General features: G+C 38.5%; 3 protein-coding genes across 3 annotated transcripts; 1 reads left to right on the top strand and 2 right to left on the bottom strand.

Annotated features, from left to right (window-relative positions):
- Nucleotides 1-2,114: 2,114 nt before the first annotated feature.
- On the bottom strand, nt 2,115-3,891 carry LOC112190950 (glycosyltransferase BC10). The gene is made up of 6 exons (XM_024330469.2): nt 3,855-3,891; nt 3,677-3,748; nt 3,217-3,298; nt 3,007-3,087; nt 2,496-2,534; nt 2,115-2,264 (listed from the first exon to the last, which is right to left on the bottom strand). The coding sequence occupies exons 2-6, from the start codon at nt 3,703-3,705 to the stop codon at nt 2,190-2,192; spliced, it is 306 nt and encodes a 101-aa protein (XP_024186237.1). The 5' UTR covers nt 3,706-3,748; nt 3,855-3,891; the 3' UTR covers nt 2,115-2,189.
- Nucleotides 3,892-5,684: 1,793 nt separating this feature from the next.
- Nucleotides 5,685-6,848, top strand: LOC112188677 (senescence-specific cysteine protease SAG39). The gene is made up of 2 exons (XM_024327842.2): nt 5,685-6,126; nt 6,255-6,848. The coding sequence occupies exons 1-2, from the start codon at nt 5,685-5,687 to the stop codon at nt 6,842-6,844; spliced, it is 1,032 nt and encodes a 343-aa protein (XP_024183610.1). The 3' UTR covers nt 6,845-6,848.
- Nucleotides 6,849-8,851: 2,003 nt separating this feature from the next.
- LOC112187593 (ketol-acid reductoisomerase, chloroplastic) lies at nt 8,852-13,419 on the bottom strand. The gene is made up of 10 exons (XM_024326457.2): nt 13,056-13,419; nt 12,822-12,914; nt 12,336-12,401; nt 12,038-12,178; nt 11,241-11,468; nt 11,037-11,154; nt 10,603-10,742; nt 10,343-10,510; nt 10,019-10,174; nt 8,852-9,464 (listed from the first exon to the last, which is right to left on the bottom strand). Exons 1-10 carry the CDS (start codon nt 13,338-13,340, stop codon nt 9,096-9,098), a joined length of 1,764 nt encoding a protein of 587 aa, XP_024182225.1. The 5' UTR covers nt 13,341-13,419; the 3' UTR covers nt 8,852-9,095.
- Between the last annotated feature and the right edge of the window lie 3,295 nt (nt 13,420-16,714).

Raw genomic sequence — 16,714 nt, 5'->3', positions numbered from 1 at the left:
TGATTTCTTTGTAACTTTTTTTTCAAATATCATTGATCTTGCTACATCAAATGTAGTCAATCATATTTTAAAATGAAAAATGATAAGTAGTACACAATGGATTATTCAAGCAAATAACCACAATCAATCCATCAGTTATATGTTGTCCAGCATTGAAACTTTGGTCATGAAGAAGAAGATAAAACAGAAAATCACTGAAAATGCAAATAATCAAACTCAGTCTCCAAATATGCAGACACTTACTGCAGATTTCATTTATTAGGTCCAAACCATGGAACATATCCTGCATAAACTCTAGAGTGTGATTTCCATTTTAGGTCTTAAATTATATAGCAGATGTTCAAGTTCACCTCTGTAACTTTCACACACAGACTTGGCTCCCAAATGCAAAAATAATACAACAGAAAACTATTAAATATTTTCACTTCCTTTCATTTCTAACTGGAGCTTCTTTAATGATTCAAAAAAAAAACAAAAAAAAAAAGGTAACAACCAACTAACATTAATTCCAGCACCCATAAATCAGAACCATCTTAGAAATGATGCAAAGCTTCAATTTTTCAATAAAAGAGTAAAACTTTACATGGAATTACGAATTGGGTAATGCAGAAAAAGAGATTACCTCAAATTTGGCGTTCGATCTTGTGGCACTCTTGGTCAAGTTTATTCTGCCTGAAATCAAATAATAATTGAAAAGTATGACAATGCATTCAATCACATGAGCAAGAAAGTCAACAACATTCAAAATCCGTAGAGTGAAATCTTAATGCAAGTTATATATTAGCATATTTTGTTTTCCTTTTCTACTATGTACTGTGGCCTAGGATATATTCAAATTAGATTTTAATAGCTTAGTACTATAATTGACCCTTGAGTATGACATTAAGATATGAAAAGTTCATGTTCTTCAACTATACATAAGAAACACGAGCAGATAAATAACATGTTCTGTCCACCTTTCACAGTAATAATATATACTTAGTCTTAAACACAAACACATATGTAGCAAACGAAAAATAAATTTGCCTTACCCTTTAAATGACTGGTTTCGAGCTCTACGCACTCTAGGATCTGCAGCAAGTAGAGTTAAGTAAATCAAAAGCTAAGACTTCATTTCTAGAATGCAGTACCAATTAAATCAAAACTAGGAGTCCAAAACATAGAGCTTTTATTGTATTGTTGGCCAGTTCCTCGTGCTGAGTAAGCGTGTAAGGCCCCCTGCAAAAGGTCGGAACAGCGAAAGAGGACGTCGGTTCCTGGACGGGTGTCACGGTGTCTCTGTGTCGTGCTGATAGTAAACTTGACAACAGTTGGAATTTAGTCCTTCATCTAAGCTCCAGTGTAGTCTGTCAAATAGAAAAGAGAGAGAGAGAGAGAGAGAGAGAGAAAAAAAAAAAAAAAAAAAAACATCATCCTATGGGACTCCTTGACAAAAATACATTAGAAAAAATCCTAGCAAAAGCTAGAACATTGACAAAAATTTTGAATGTTACCGTGTTGAGAAGCCTGAGAGCAGCAGGCCGGGTAAATTTTATGGCAAAAAGAAAGCATGGAGAGGGTTTCTCCTTGCTGCTACACCATTCTCTTCGATACTCGGTCTCATAGTAGATATTATCTACATCCTGAAATAAAAAGTCACCAAATTTCAGTTGAGTTTTTCTACCTTTACAACAACAATGCTACATTGAATGCAATTTCATGAGTTTTACAAATCAGTCCGGAGCTAGTACTGAACTTAATCCTTGAACACAATTGAGCCATTGCAGGGATTATTTAGTTGGAAGCTTGTTGAAGAAAGAAAGCATTGGATTAAACTCTAGTGTTCAGAGTAACCAAGGGAGCTAGTTATAAGGAATTATGAAAGACTTTAAGCTAGTGTCCTGACACTTTTCTCTGGTCGGTCTATTCAGCTTTCAAAAACCAAAATCTCAGATTGTTTATGAAGCAGTAACCGTATATATGACCATAAATGTTGCTAACATACGGTGTCATTAATATCTTCTAATATCTAGTTTCATAAATATATCTGACCTAGATATTTAATCCTAGAAAGAATCTAGCTAGGATATACCTACAAAAAAGGTGATGCAAAGACTTATGGTGAAGGAGGCTTTGTACAGTTTCAACATTGAGGAAAAACCAACTTAAACTCTATTAATAAATCAGGCTCACAGTGGTTAAACAGGAATTTATCTTACAGCCAGTAATGTCTGAACATAATGCTCGTCTGGAATGCAATTGTGCTCCTTGGAGTTATCGGCCGGCTGCAGAAACAGGAAATTTCAGAATACAAAATTACAATTCCTCTCTAACAATTTCAAGATGCATTCAGAAAATGTACATTGGATCTTACTTCAAATTTATCTGTGAATTCAAAAATTGAGAAAATGCATTTGATATGTCAACTTGCTTGAATTGGTGCAAGAATACTTTTATGGGATAGCTGATGTGGTAATTGATTACAAATTAAAAATAAAATAAAGAAAAGTACTTACAACAGGATGATCCCGCCAAAACTCAGGTAATGACTTCCTCTGCATGATAATCATACACAAAACAGTAAAATATGAGCTTAAAACAGATAAGATGGCACACTAAAAGGGAGCACTCTGTCACCATGGTAACAAAATAAAAGGGGTACACAACAATAAGTAGAATCCTATGCAATCTCAGCTATTCATTGCAAGCATGGCTTTTCAGCACACATTAAAAGTTTTCCATCTCCAGTTCTAGGATCACCCAGGACAAGTGAATTTAGTTTAGTTTTGAAGTAGAGAAGGATTACAATATGTCACCTGGGACAAGTGAATTTAGTTTAATTTTGAAGTAGAGAGAGATTACAATATGCCACCTTTTCTAATTGATTATGATCGCCTTCCTTTCAAAATTTCAACATTCCAATACCTATCTATGGAATGTTTGGATTATCTTAAAAGGCACCATGTTGGGGAATAACCAAGATTATATCATCTACAACTGTGAGTCAATAATTTAAGGACAACTTACCTTACAATACAACTGAAACATAGGAAACACTGTATCGTCTTTCACTACAACCTCTGCATGCTTCCTCGTCAATACAACCCACTACAACAAAGAAAACAAAGTACAAGAATAAGCCGATCTGTGGAACAGTCAGAGTAAATACTAACCATTTTGTTAGGCTTTCTTTTTACTATTGTGCAAAATTTCAGGAAGCAATTATTCCTTGAATACCTGAGATCCTTTTCTCCAGTTTTGTACAGGAATAACAGGATCCATTTTTGGATTGTAGCGGCCATCTTTTGTATCAGCAAAGCTGCTTCCAGAAGATAATAGTTAAACATACATTCAAGGGTGACCACCGTAAAAAGAAACAACTGGACAACATTGGAAAACATAGTTCACAAACTTAAAGTGATAACATGTACCAACGCAAGTTTGAAATGTATGCACAATATTCATATGCAGCTCTGTATTGATATGTATAGTTATTTCACACAAGTAACTCAGTTGCACTCATAAGATGAAACCTAAGTAGCATTTACATGCATTAAAATACAAATGACTTCAATTTCATGGTTTCAACTTTCAACTATTAAGGAATGCGCAGACCAACTGATGACTGCTGGACCAGAAACAATCCTTTATTTCATATGTTTGTATTAGCACTGCATATTTGAGTTGGTCCACTCACCTGTCTACAAAACTGGTTCTGGTTGACATGATATAGTCATATATATAGTTGAAATTGTAAAGAGGGATGCAGCTGAAAAGAAATCAAGTAACTGAGATATTGTTAGATAATGGAAACCATCGAGATTGATAAACTGACAAAAAGAACCAGCAGACAAAATCATCAAGCCAATCTTCACCTATCAGAAACAAAAGCAAAGCGTTGATTAAGAGGATCCTCTAATCATGGAGCAAAGCGTCAATATCTCATCATGGAGATGTTCATGAGAGAGATCGATTGAAAACCTAGAAAGTCAAACCCAGACAACTTCTTACCGAGTTACAGTCGATCAGAGTGATGGCCGTCGCCGCCTCAACGGTCGAAGAGAGGGGCTGAGAAGGGGAGGCCCATGGAAAGAGAAAGGAGAGACGGCGACTGCAGCTCCGGCTTCGGCTTCTCGATCTCAGCAATTGGGAGATTCACTGGATTTCAGAAGAGAGATGAGAAAGAAGGAGGAGGAGATCGAGCGGTCGGAGCCGGAGAAGGCGAAAGAGGACGTCGGTTCCTGGACGGGGAGGTGTCGCGGTGTCTCTGTATCGTGGTGTCTCTGTGGGGAAAACCTAGCTAGTCAATGAGTCGAAATCTGATTAAGTGTTGGGAGGGAGTGAAATTTTGGCTTCCCGCTTACTTAATTTGAGACTTAGTACATTTCCGCCTTTTTTTTTAATTTGGGATGAAAAGTATAGACATCAGTTAAGTATAAGAAACGATGTCTATTATATGATAGAAATCAGATTTTTTAGAACCGATGTTATAAAAATAATTTACATCAGTTGAAATCTTAACTGATTTAAAAGACATGATGTCTATTAGCATTATTCTAGTAGTGTATATGTAAATGAACTCGTATATATATGTAATTCTTTAGAGGAACTCTAGCTACCTGCAAGAAATATAGCAATTTTATAAAAAAAATGAAGTACTTTTGATCGATTTTTGGTTTTGTTTTCATTTTTAATTATTTTTTGAGTTACAATCCTCAAATAACAGATCAGGCACAATAGGCGGAGAAGAGTGAGAAAAAAAAAAGTAAATAATAATCTGAAGGCCAGATCAGTGAGCGCCCATCTAGCACGTGGAGGAGGACTCACACATCCTCGAATATAGGGCAAAGTGAAGCCCTAGCCAGAAGAAGAGGATGACACACTTTTTCAGTAGTAATTTCCTATAAAAACTGTGCTTTAAAGTTGGCCTACAATTGAAAATTTAGATCGATCGAGAACCACTTTCTAGATCATGCAGTTGAATTTTAGGGCCATACGCCATTACTAGTCCTCAACCCAAATTTCTCATCATGTACGATCCTGTCTAGGAAACATAAGCACGACACTAATGAGTATATACAGCTTAAGCAAGGAAAATGTGGTAACTTGTTCTAAATGGATTTGAGAAAAATGTCAATCTGCCTGCCGTTCATGTATCTTTTGCTTGTTGTTTTCGGCTTGCCTTTCAGCTGGTAGTTGTCTTTCTTTAAGATGAGCCTTGTTCTTCTCTCCTCGCCCAATAAAGTTTGAATCTTGACTTTCATTTTTCCCCTAAACGCCAATGAGATCGAGTACGTTGCGCCTGATTTTCTAGTACGTACTTACATGGAAAAGGAATGGCGAAATAATGCTTTCGGGTTGACAGAAAGCTTCATTGGACGGATTACTTTGAAGTTGACTTGGTGCGAATAATGTTGCATATAGATTCTAATTTGACCTGAAAAGTTTGGACAAAAGGGGAGTTGCCAAGGTGTGACGGAGGAATTTGTGAAAGCACAGCAGAAGAAACAATAACAACTCGCAGGAGAAGTACTTTGTTCTTGTACGTGTCTTCATATTATATTGATGTTACACAGCTGGTTCGATCATATCAAAACTTTGATTTTTCGGGGGCATTTACACGGAGATATCAAGGTCATTCTCAGTATAAAACCAGCTTCTCTTTAGTTCATTTACTCCATCAAATCATATCCTAGCTAGCAAGCATGGAGTTCATAAACCAGGTGCACTCTAAATGTATTTGTCTGTGCTTGATCCTCATATTCGGGGCTTGGTCTTCTGAAGCCACCTCTCGGAATCTTGAAGATGCAGCCATGTATGAGAGATACGAGCAATGGATGACTCGTTATGGACGCCAATACAGCAGCATGAATGAGAAGGAGACTCGCTTCAATGTATTCAAGAAAAATGTGGCAATGATTGATTCTTCGAATAGCGATGTAAACAAACCATACAAATTGAGCGTCAATCAATTTGCAGACCTTACAACTGAAGAATTCAAATCCCAAAGGACTGGATTCAAGGGTCTTCGGGATACCCCTCCGCCGACTACTTCTTTCAAGTACGAAAATGTTAGCATAGTGCCATCTTCAATAGACTGGAGAACGAAAGGAGCTGTAATGCCTGTCAAGGATCAAGGCCAATGTGGTACGTAGCCAATTGCTTCTGATTGTTATTTAGGGATAATGCATGCACTATTGTACTAATGGAGTTCTGTTTCATTTGTTTCCAATAATGTTCCAACTACTATATCTGTAATTGGAATTACTATGCAGGAAGCTGTTGGGCTTTCGCAACAGTGGGAGCCTTGGAAGGAGCTCTTCAGCTTGCTACCGGTGAACTAGTCTCTATGTCCGAGCAAGAGTTGGTTGACTGTAACGTCGGAGGTGAGAATGAAGGCTGTATGGGTGGCTACCCCGACGTTGCCTTTCTGTACATCATAGAAAAGCACGGGCTTACAAACGAGGCTAATTATCCCTATACTGCTACTGATAATATGTGCAATACTAAAGAGGCAGACAGCCCTTCAGGTAGCATAACCGGCTACGAAGATGTGCCTGTAAACAGTGAACAGGACCTTCTCAAGGCTGTTGCTAATCAACCTGTATCCGTTTGCATTCAAGCTGAGGGTTTATTCCAATCCTATTCATCTGGTGTGTTGACAGGAGATTGTGGAACGGACCTCGACCATTGTGTTACCGCTATTGGTTACGGAACAACTGATCAGGGGATCGATTATTGGTTGCTGAAAAACTCATGGGGCACAGAATGGGGTGAAGAAGGCTACGTTAGGATTCAAAGAAATATAGAGGCTGTGGAAGGAATGTGTGGCATTGCTACGTCAGCCTCTTATGCTACTGTGTAGATGATTTTACCGTTGGAATAAATGCCCTACCACAACTGGACGTAGGTGTATGTTATGATAAACTTGTTTGTAATAATACTAGTGAGAAACTAGCTACAGATCCAATCGATCAATAAATTGCACTTACCGAACTACTTCGGTTTCCTCTAGTGAATTAGCTATCCATGTACAAGCTATATGAAATAACTTCGAGTGCATAAAACCACAAGAGACCTGATGAGCAACGGTTGAGATATGGATATGCGACCGAAAAGTGACTAAAAACTCGAACTTCACGCGTTAATTTCAAAGCGGAGCTCCGCTCTGAATAAAATATGTATAAATATATATATATATATATATATATATTATATAGTCCTTCTCAGGTAAGGATACAATCCTTAATAACGATCATCAATTTGGCTGAAAATTTGCAGAAGTGATCTATACATTAAGACCTAAAATCTAAACGGTGAAAAGTGGTCAAAACTGAAAATTCGTTCTTAAGGCTAAGGTAAGGATATCCTTAACTGTATATATATATATATATACAGATCCTATCCAGAGCGGAGCTCCGCTTTGAAAATTCACGTGTGAAGTTCGAGTTTTGGGTCACTTTTCGGTCGCATATCCACATCTAGACCGTTCAGTTTTTAGGTACTAGTGTATAGATCGTCTCTGCAAATTTTCAGCTAAAATGATGATCGTTAAGGCATTAATAATTGTCTTAAAGCTAGTACGGTTCATGTTGACAGATTTAGTCCATCCATTGGTTTAAGCGAGTTAGATACCTTAACGATCATCAATTTGGCTGAAAATTTGCAGAGACGATCTATACACTAGTACCTAAAAACTGAACTGTCGAGATGTGGATATGCGACCGAAAAGTGGCCAAAAACTCGAACTTCACATGTGAATTTCAAAGCGGAGCTCCGCTCTGGATTGGATCTGTATATATATATATATATATATATATATATCCAGAGCAGAGCTCTGCTTTGAAATTAACGTGTGAAGTTCGAGTTTTCGGTCACTTTTCGATCACATATCCACATCTCGACCGTTCAGTTTTTAGGTACTACTGTATAGATTATCTCTGCAAATTTTCAGCCAAATTGATGATCGTTAAGGCATTGATAACTGTTTTAAAGCTAGTACGGTTCAGGTTGACAAATTGAGTCTGTCCATTGGTTTAAGCGAGTTAGATACCTTAACGATCATCAATTTGGCTGAAAATTTGCAGAGATGATCTATACAGTAGTACCTAAAAACTGAACTGTCGAGATGTGGATATGCGACCGAAAGTTGACCGAAAACTCAAACTTCACACGTTAATTTCAAAGCGGAGCTCCGCTCTGGATATGATATATATATAAAGGATCTAATCATGGAGTTCTAAAAATTGAAAGGTTGAGATGCCGATATATGATCGAAAAGTGTGTTCCACAAAGAATCCCTTAAATGACCAAAAAAGGAATACGTTAGTGTGTGTGTGTGTAGAGCCCTTCTAGTGAGGGGTCTATTTTTTCAACCATTTTGACTGATTGCTTATTAGACCCACTTTTTAATCACTTATTAAACCCTTTTTTTTGGCAATGCAGTACAACTTACGTGAACATGCTATTAAAAGTTACAGCTACACTTGATTCATTTCAACAATTATAACATTACATGTAATCTATCAGGAATGGAAATTGTTTTTGTAAGACGAGAAAACTTCATGACAAACAAAACATGCCGCAGAGATATACTGAAACAATTGCAATGGAATGACATTCCGAAGCAACAATTGATCAATCAAGTGTAAGTTATCAAATCAGAAGTTCAAGTGTTCTGAAACGTCGAAGCTGAAAACCGTACTTGAGAAACAAACAGTTCTGAGACGCATCAAGAGATTTCCTCAACGCTCATGATTGTTTAACTGCAACTTTCAGAACCAAATTGGTGCGTAACTTTATATAGTGGCTGTTTATTCACCTTGAGATGCCAAGAGAGGTCAATCTCACTCGTGAAGTTCGCTAGTTCTGATACCAGGAACACCATAAAAAGGGCCAACTTTATTTGACTAATTATTACTACCACAGAAATTATTAATACAACATTCAGCATCATACCTCATTTGTTCATAAGAAACATAATACCTCATTTGTTCATAAGAAAGTACATAGGATAGATGATGTAACACGACAAACTGGGCCAAGCTACAGCACTCAAACATTACTTCCTGGAAAACGATTTTGTAGGCCAGCTAACGTAGTAGGTTCTTCAAGCTCTAATTGCTAGATTGGCGCAACTCTGGTCGCACAAAGTCTGCATCAGCAGGCACTGAAATATCAACTGTGGGTCTCAGTTGAGCACATACTTCAATGGCTCCATGCACTGGATCTGACATGAAGTTGCTAATGAGGTCCTGATTGATGGGTGTACCGTTGTCCACGGCAACCAAAGCTTGCTGAGTTAGAATATAATCAAATCTTGGAGCCCATTTCCTTGATCCCAACCGCGCTGTTGTTGAGCAATTATCAACCATGAAAGAAACTCCCCTAGCATGCATAAAAGGATTCAAAGAATCCACCGACTCGATTACACTTTCGTTGATTATCTCTGAGTAGGAGTGCCCTTTCTTCCTTAACACTTCAATCTGGAAATTACAAAGCCAAAACAAAAAATTAGCACATATACTGAACAGTAACCAACCATTCAAGCTCCCTAAATGAGCATATTGATACTAACCAACCCATCAAAGTTCTTTTAAAGTAATATATTCCAAGGGATAAGTATAGACAAAAAGATACCAACCAACCAATTGCCTCATGATTATCATGATACTTCCAGGATATCTGTGTCAACTACAATAGCATTGAAGTCCACTTTCACTAGATTTATTCACAGATTGATTCCCCCTTATCAAATCCCTTTCCACCCGTTCTGACCACTACATTTCATTCATTATACATGAGCATTTATCTGGTTCCAGAAATTCATATTAGAATACAATAAATGTATAAGCGTTGGATAGAAGCTGGTTTCCTGAAGATTTCTCAATCTTTATAATTTATTATAATTGAGAATATGCATCCTTAGATGTTCTACTGTAATTTGAGATCAGACAAAAGGATTAACATGAAGAACAGATGACATCTCTTTTAGTAAACACAGACCACCCATTCTAAAGGATTGGGAATAGGCTCATACCTGTGCCATCATCAGGGCCACAAAAACACCAGCTGTGAAAGGGTGTAGAGGGCCTAGATCACCAGCTGGACGTGTCGATCGGACACGTTCACCAACTTTCCACATGCGCGTCTGATCAATCTTCCCCATAGGGAAGGCAGGAAGACCATCTTTCTCCTGAAATCAGAAGTAGTTTCACTATTAATAGCCCATTACGTTACTATTACAACGACATTGAATGAGCTATGAGAATCATTATACTTTATATAAAGATTACCGAATTCAACTAGAAAAATATCACGTTTTAAAAACTATTAAATACTGGCAACAGATAGGAGAACATACATAAAATCGCCGCCCAGCCAAAACAACACTGCGGATCTCACTGCCGCTTGCTACATCCTCATAGCATTCATAGAGGATGTCCATGCAAGGATAATAGGAGGCACTATATGCAGTCTCGAACTCCTTCCTGTCAGCTTCAGACAAAGAGCTGTATATTTCCAACATGCCCTGTAGAAGAGGATTATAAAAATGAGTTGACTTGTTACCAAATTCATATAGAAGCACACATAAAAGTAAACAGATGCTAATCTGAGCAGAACCTTAGTTGATATGGTTCTTGACACAATTCCAGTAACACATTCAACTGTATTTTTATAAGCAGAATCTTCACTCATTCCGCTGTCGGTGTATCTTCTGAACAGGGACTCCACAATTCCATGAACAGCACCAAGTAATATGCCTATGAACCAGAGAATCAAGGATCAGGAATCAAGTACTGGACTCAAAAAAGACATAACACAGAGAGAGGGAGAGGGAGAGGGAGAGGGAGGGAGGAGGGAGAGGGAGGGAGGGAGGGAGGGAGGGAGAGAGAGAGAGAGAGAGAGAGAGAGAGAGAGGGAGGGAGGGAGAGAGAGAGAGAGAGAGAGAGAGAGAGAGAGAGAGAGAGGGAGGGAGGGGGAGAGAGAGAGAGAGAGAGAGAGAGAGAGAGAGAGAGGGAGGGAGGGGGAGAGAGAGAGATGTAAACCCAATTTACCTCGCTCGCCAAAGATGTCACTTTTGTATTCCTGCTCTAGCGTAGTCACAAATGTGAAAGGAGAACCAAGGGCAACCGACCAGCCCAGAGCCACATCTGTGGCTCTCCCATCAACATCCTGTACAAACAGAACAAGTTAAGTATCATGAGAAATAAGTTATTTGAAGCTGGGGAAGATAGAGAGGAGAAAGAGAAAAAACTGACCTGGTGGACTGCAAAACTTGAATTAATTCCCGCACCATTTATTTCTTTGCCTTGGACATAAAGTCTCCTTACTGACGGACCCATTCCCTTTGGGCATACAGCAATTACACTGATGTTCTTGGGAAAGTCAAGTCCCTCTGACTGCAAATGCCCTAGAAGGAAACCGTGGGAAAGACCAAGTATGCTATTTGGTTTCATGTGCGAAAATATTTTCTCATAATTATCTGCCTGCAGCATGAGACAAGTTTAATCCTTTCAGAAAGAATAAAAGATACTCTCAAGTTACATACCTAGGAACCAAAAGACTTCCACACATTTAGAATTAAGTATTACTTTCTTTAATCCAGCCTGCTTCTCAAAAAGTAAACACCCTACGAGACAACTTTACATTGCATAAAGTAGTCTGAGAACAAAAACAACATTATGCACAGATATGCAGAGATTCATGAAACAACCACCATATACAACTTCCACTTTGTTTCAACACCATAACTAAATTACTAAACTTAACTATTACAAAATCAATACAAACCTTTGAGCAGAAAGTGTGTAATGTTGCATCATACAAGACCAACAAAAATAAAATATATCAAAAGTTAAATACTAATCCTTTTTTCCCCGAGTGAATTGGTAATACAACAGGACAGGGGTCAGAGATGGGGAGGTAGAGAGTTGAAAATTTAAAAAGTGGTAAATGGATTAGCAGTCTATTTTTAAGCATGATAGAACCAAAGTACTGCACTGCTACAAGTTACAGCCTATTAGATGTACAACTTTCCAATGCAGAACCAACATACCTGTGCAGAATCAGAGATTAGTAGCAACACAAGATCACTCTCTGAGATTGTTTCCCATATATCACCTAAAGTCCCATTCTCCTCGGTGAAACCAGCTGCGCGAGCTTCATTAAATGAACGGGATCCCTTCCTGAGCCCAATCTGTGAAAATCATGGCATGGAATATAGCATTCGTCGTGATTTAGTTGACCACAAAAATCTTACAAAAGTAATCCTATACACCAGAAGAAAAAATATAGGCTGAATCTTTTTACAAACTTCTAAATCATTTTATAACTTAAAAGAGACAACAAGTTACCTTGACCACAATATTTGACTTTGCTTCAGCTAGAGAATCTCTCAAGTTCTGAGCTTGAGCAGGTCCCTGTACACAAGAAAGTTATTAAGATCAATTATTACATATGTTGAGTGACACAGGTTAGTGAAAAAATCTGGAAATGATTAAAATCAGATTACAGCAAATATAGCACGCCCATCTTTCTTCCTATAAGCTAAATATTGAGAAGAGGCAACATCAAGCTCATACACCATATACACGGTGCATTGCGGTACAAATCGAACCAGGAAAAAAAATATATACATTCAAAAGCCATGCAGCTCTTTGTTTCCGATTAAGTTGTTTTCACTTTCAAACATAAATAATCAGCACCGCAATTGACAGAGACTCTAATGACAAACGCAGACCTCTAACATAATTGAAGTAAATGGACAGTGAATGATATTCAAAGCAAATAAATAACACCATTCATTAAGTAGATGAAAAGATTCGAGAGAAATTATTCACCTGGGAACCCCAACCGATGACACCGATCTGCTTGATGCCCTTGAAGGCATCAGGCAGCAGATGGAACAAGTCCCTTCCTCCCTTTACAATATACTGCAAAATCAACAGAAAAACCAAATAACATATCTCAAATCACTATGAATACTCTGCCAATAAGTACAATAAATAAAAATAAATGTACAAAAACAAGTATAAAATACTGAGATAGAGGTTAATAGAGAGAGAGAGAGAGACCTCATCGTGACCAGCGAGGTTGACCTTCTCCTTGTTGAAAACAGAGGTGTCGAAATCAAGAGAGAGCGGGGGCTTAATCGTCGGCATTGAGACCATACGAGCTCCGAGAGCGGATCCGCGGCCAACAGCAGCAGAGCGAGAGGCGGCTCTGAGCCTGAGAGGGTTGAGGGACTTGGAGACGGCGGAGGAGAAGGCGAGAGTGGAGGGAGCCGCCGCGTGGGCTTTGGAGGATGAAGGTGGAGTAGCGGTGAGGGCTGGAGAGAAGGAGGAAGTTGCAGCCGACATTAGTGCGAGCTGGAGAGAGAGAGAGAGAGAGAGAGAGAGAGAGTGAGAGGGCAACGAGAGGCGGCGAGCAACAGAGAGTAGGCGTTGGAGTTTAAGCAGGTTTTTATAGTAGGTTTTTGTGGCTAACGTGTCTTTACACGACTTCGAAAGGCAGAAGAAAACAAACCAATAATGTAAAAACCAGTGTTGAACCAAAAAAAAAAAAATTTGGCAATTGACGCAACTCATGTCTATAAATATAGTTTAGCAATCGCTTCCTTAACCATCCAAGTACTAAGAGCAAATGCACACATGTATCAATATGGGTGCCGATCCAAAAAATGGTTGAAAACCAATTGAAATTAGCATGACCAATTTGCAAGGCTCACTCAGTATAACCAATTCACTCTTAAAAAATTGTCAAGTGTATCTGTCATACCAATCAATACTGGTATGTGGTCTTGCTATAATAATAATAATTTTTTTCAAACGTTCAATTCTTTAAAATCAAGTGGCTCCAAAATTCTTACACCAAGTTAATTTTGAGTAAGATATAGCCATAGGATTTGAATGAATTTTGAATCCACTAGTTAAAATGTCACGCCCCTGATTTTTAACACAAATAAAAATCGATATACAATCTCATAATTATATATGCGTGAACGTTCAACCATCAATACAAAATACATAGAAACTTTTTCCTTTTTAACCCAAGTACATATTGATGTCCTGAACCCACTATGTCAATATAGACCCGCTCCATAGAGTCATATATTACAATGCTTAGGAATTAAATTGTCAACAACAAAATAAAACGAAAATTCTCCTCAGAGCTAACTACACAACGGAAGTCCTTATCAACGGTAAAGTCACAAAAATGGCTTCCTACCGTAAAGCTACAAGGATGCCGCCACCACTTCAGCCACGATTATCCTGACCTGCAAGATTAACCCCTACACCGTTTGAATAGTGTACCTGGTTGCCACACAACAAAACCCGGTAAGCTTTTGCAAGCCCGTATGAGTAAACTCAAAATCACAAAGCAAAACACATTTTCAAGTCACCTCAACCTAAACACGATATGCACATATCTCACACCTACGACCATCAATTCCATATCGTGCCTACATAAGTCAACTGGTGACTAAAGCCTCATGCTTATATCCTTAATCCTAGCATCCAATTACACAAATTTTCGGTCAAACAAGACTTCCTCAAGCAATGTTTGTCGTCATTCTAACGCACTAAGGTGAATTCCAGAATCACACCATTCCCCATTTCCCCCCCCCCCCCCTAGAAGCTTTTGTCATCAACATGACATCAAAGGTGAAAATCAATGAATCATCTTCCTATCCTCAACACAGAGTACAATTCGTCACCACTATGGCTCTTAAGATAAACCAAACCATCAATCAATACAATCAAGAAGAAACAAGGCAATCACATATCAAAACAAGCAAAACAAATCATAGTAACCCCTGCATATAATTTAGTTCAGGATGTCACATTAAGTCAAGCAATTCAAGTCAAAGTAGTTATCGAAGTCCCACACTCTGACGTCTGTAGGTAGCCCCGACCATCACAGCAGTCTTCTCGATTATTGTTAACTTAATAACAATTCAGCTCCACTACGGAGCAGTCATCACACTGATCATCGCACATATTCCACCGGTCATCACCCAGATATTCATCATCCTACTAATCATCACATAGATTTCAAGGATCATCACATAGATAGCAATTGTCCAGCTGATCATCACATAGATAGCAATTGTCCAGCTGATCATCACATAGATTTTGCTGGTCATCACGCAGATAGCCATGATCTAGTGAATCATCACACAGATTTCACCGGTCATCACACAGATAGCAATCATCACAAAGATTCATCAATACATATATATTTCACGTAAATATACATATACGTAGTCATTCACTTACAAATAGCACTAATACCAACTATAGTCGTAGTTAACCTAATCACTCCAAGACAATAGGGTAATCTCGCTCATAACGAATATCGATCATGCTCATAACAAATATCGATCATGCTCATAACTAATATCGATCCTGCTCATAACTAATATCGATCCTCCTCATAACAAATATCGATCTTGCTCATAACAAATATCGATCTTGCTCATAACAAATATCGATCCTGCTCATAACAAATATCGTGAGATTTACTCACCAAACGATAAAGGTAATCCGTTCATTAATGAACCTTGTGAGATTACTCACCTCGAAACTCCCGCTGCATCTTCAATACAGAACAAGGCAGCCAATCCACAAAATAGCCTTCCAAGGAGTACTACGTCACGTACCTAAGGAATTACAGCTCTGATTCAGTCAATGAAACACAATGAATAATGTTCGAAACCTTAAATCGAACCAAAACTCCCAACATCGAAAAGCTTCATCTAAGTATGCTTGTGAATTCTCATAATTAGCTCGAAGTCAGAAAACAAGCATAAATGGTCGAAAACTACCTCACAAGCTGTGAACAGTAATTCAATCTGAGTTGAACCAAGTTTTACTTGAATCGATCCAAACAACCACCAAGGATCGATCAAGGAGGCTACTCTGAGCTCCCCAAGCTCAACTTGAAGCCCCACCGACGTCGGAGATCTGAGAACCGATCGGGTCCGAAAACACTCAACTGTGTCGCCTTCTCCTGCCGCCACCACCGAGAATCGGTGCTAGAGGACACCACAGGGACGACCAGACGGAGGAGACGATCCTATCTGGAAAGTTTTGTCGCCGCAGTTCGTCGGAAAAGCCGGGTCGGGTCGGCCGAGTCCGAGTTGGGTCAGTCGAAAAACTCAGATACTGAAGGTGCAGTCGAGAGAGAAGAGAGAGAGAAGAAAGCTTTCCGGAAAAGGAAAGTGAAATTATGAAATGATTTTTCAGAAATTCCCTATTTATACCAAAATGAAAACTTCTTCTAATGGTCATAACTTCCTCATACGAACTCCGATTGACATGTTCTATATGTCCACGAACTCGTATCGACGCGCTCTACAACTTTCGTGAATGAAGTTTTCAGAGAATCTCAACGTATCAAAAGTCAACCTTTGCGCCACCCCTAAAGTCATATTTTCCGAATGAAAATTAATCCGAAACACTTCCGCTCCGTCCACGAGCCACGAAACCGTCCTATAACCACAATTTAGATTCCGGAAAATCCTCGAAAAATAAATGACGAATTTTCGGGGTACTACATAGAATATAAAGACAATCAATATACCATTTTTTTTGTTGACCCAAAAAATTTCAAAAATACATTAAAGAAATTCTCAGCCCTAGAAGAGTGCCAATGCACTATGTTTTGCTTTCTAAGTGCTTGATTAAGTTCAATCGCTTTTATTCTGGCTATCTGGTCCCAAATTATTGTG

This window comes from Rosa chinensis, chromosome 2, assembly GCF_002994745.2.
Source record: "Rosa chinensis cultivar Old Blush chromosome 2, RchiOBHm-V2, whole genome shotgun sequence".
Lineage (NCBI taxonomy): Eukaryota > Viridiplantae > Streptophyta > Magnoliopsida > Rosales > Rosaceae > Rosa > Rosa chinensis.
This window is presented reverse-complemented; position numbering and strand designations above follow the sequence as displayed.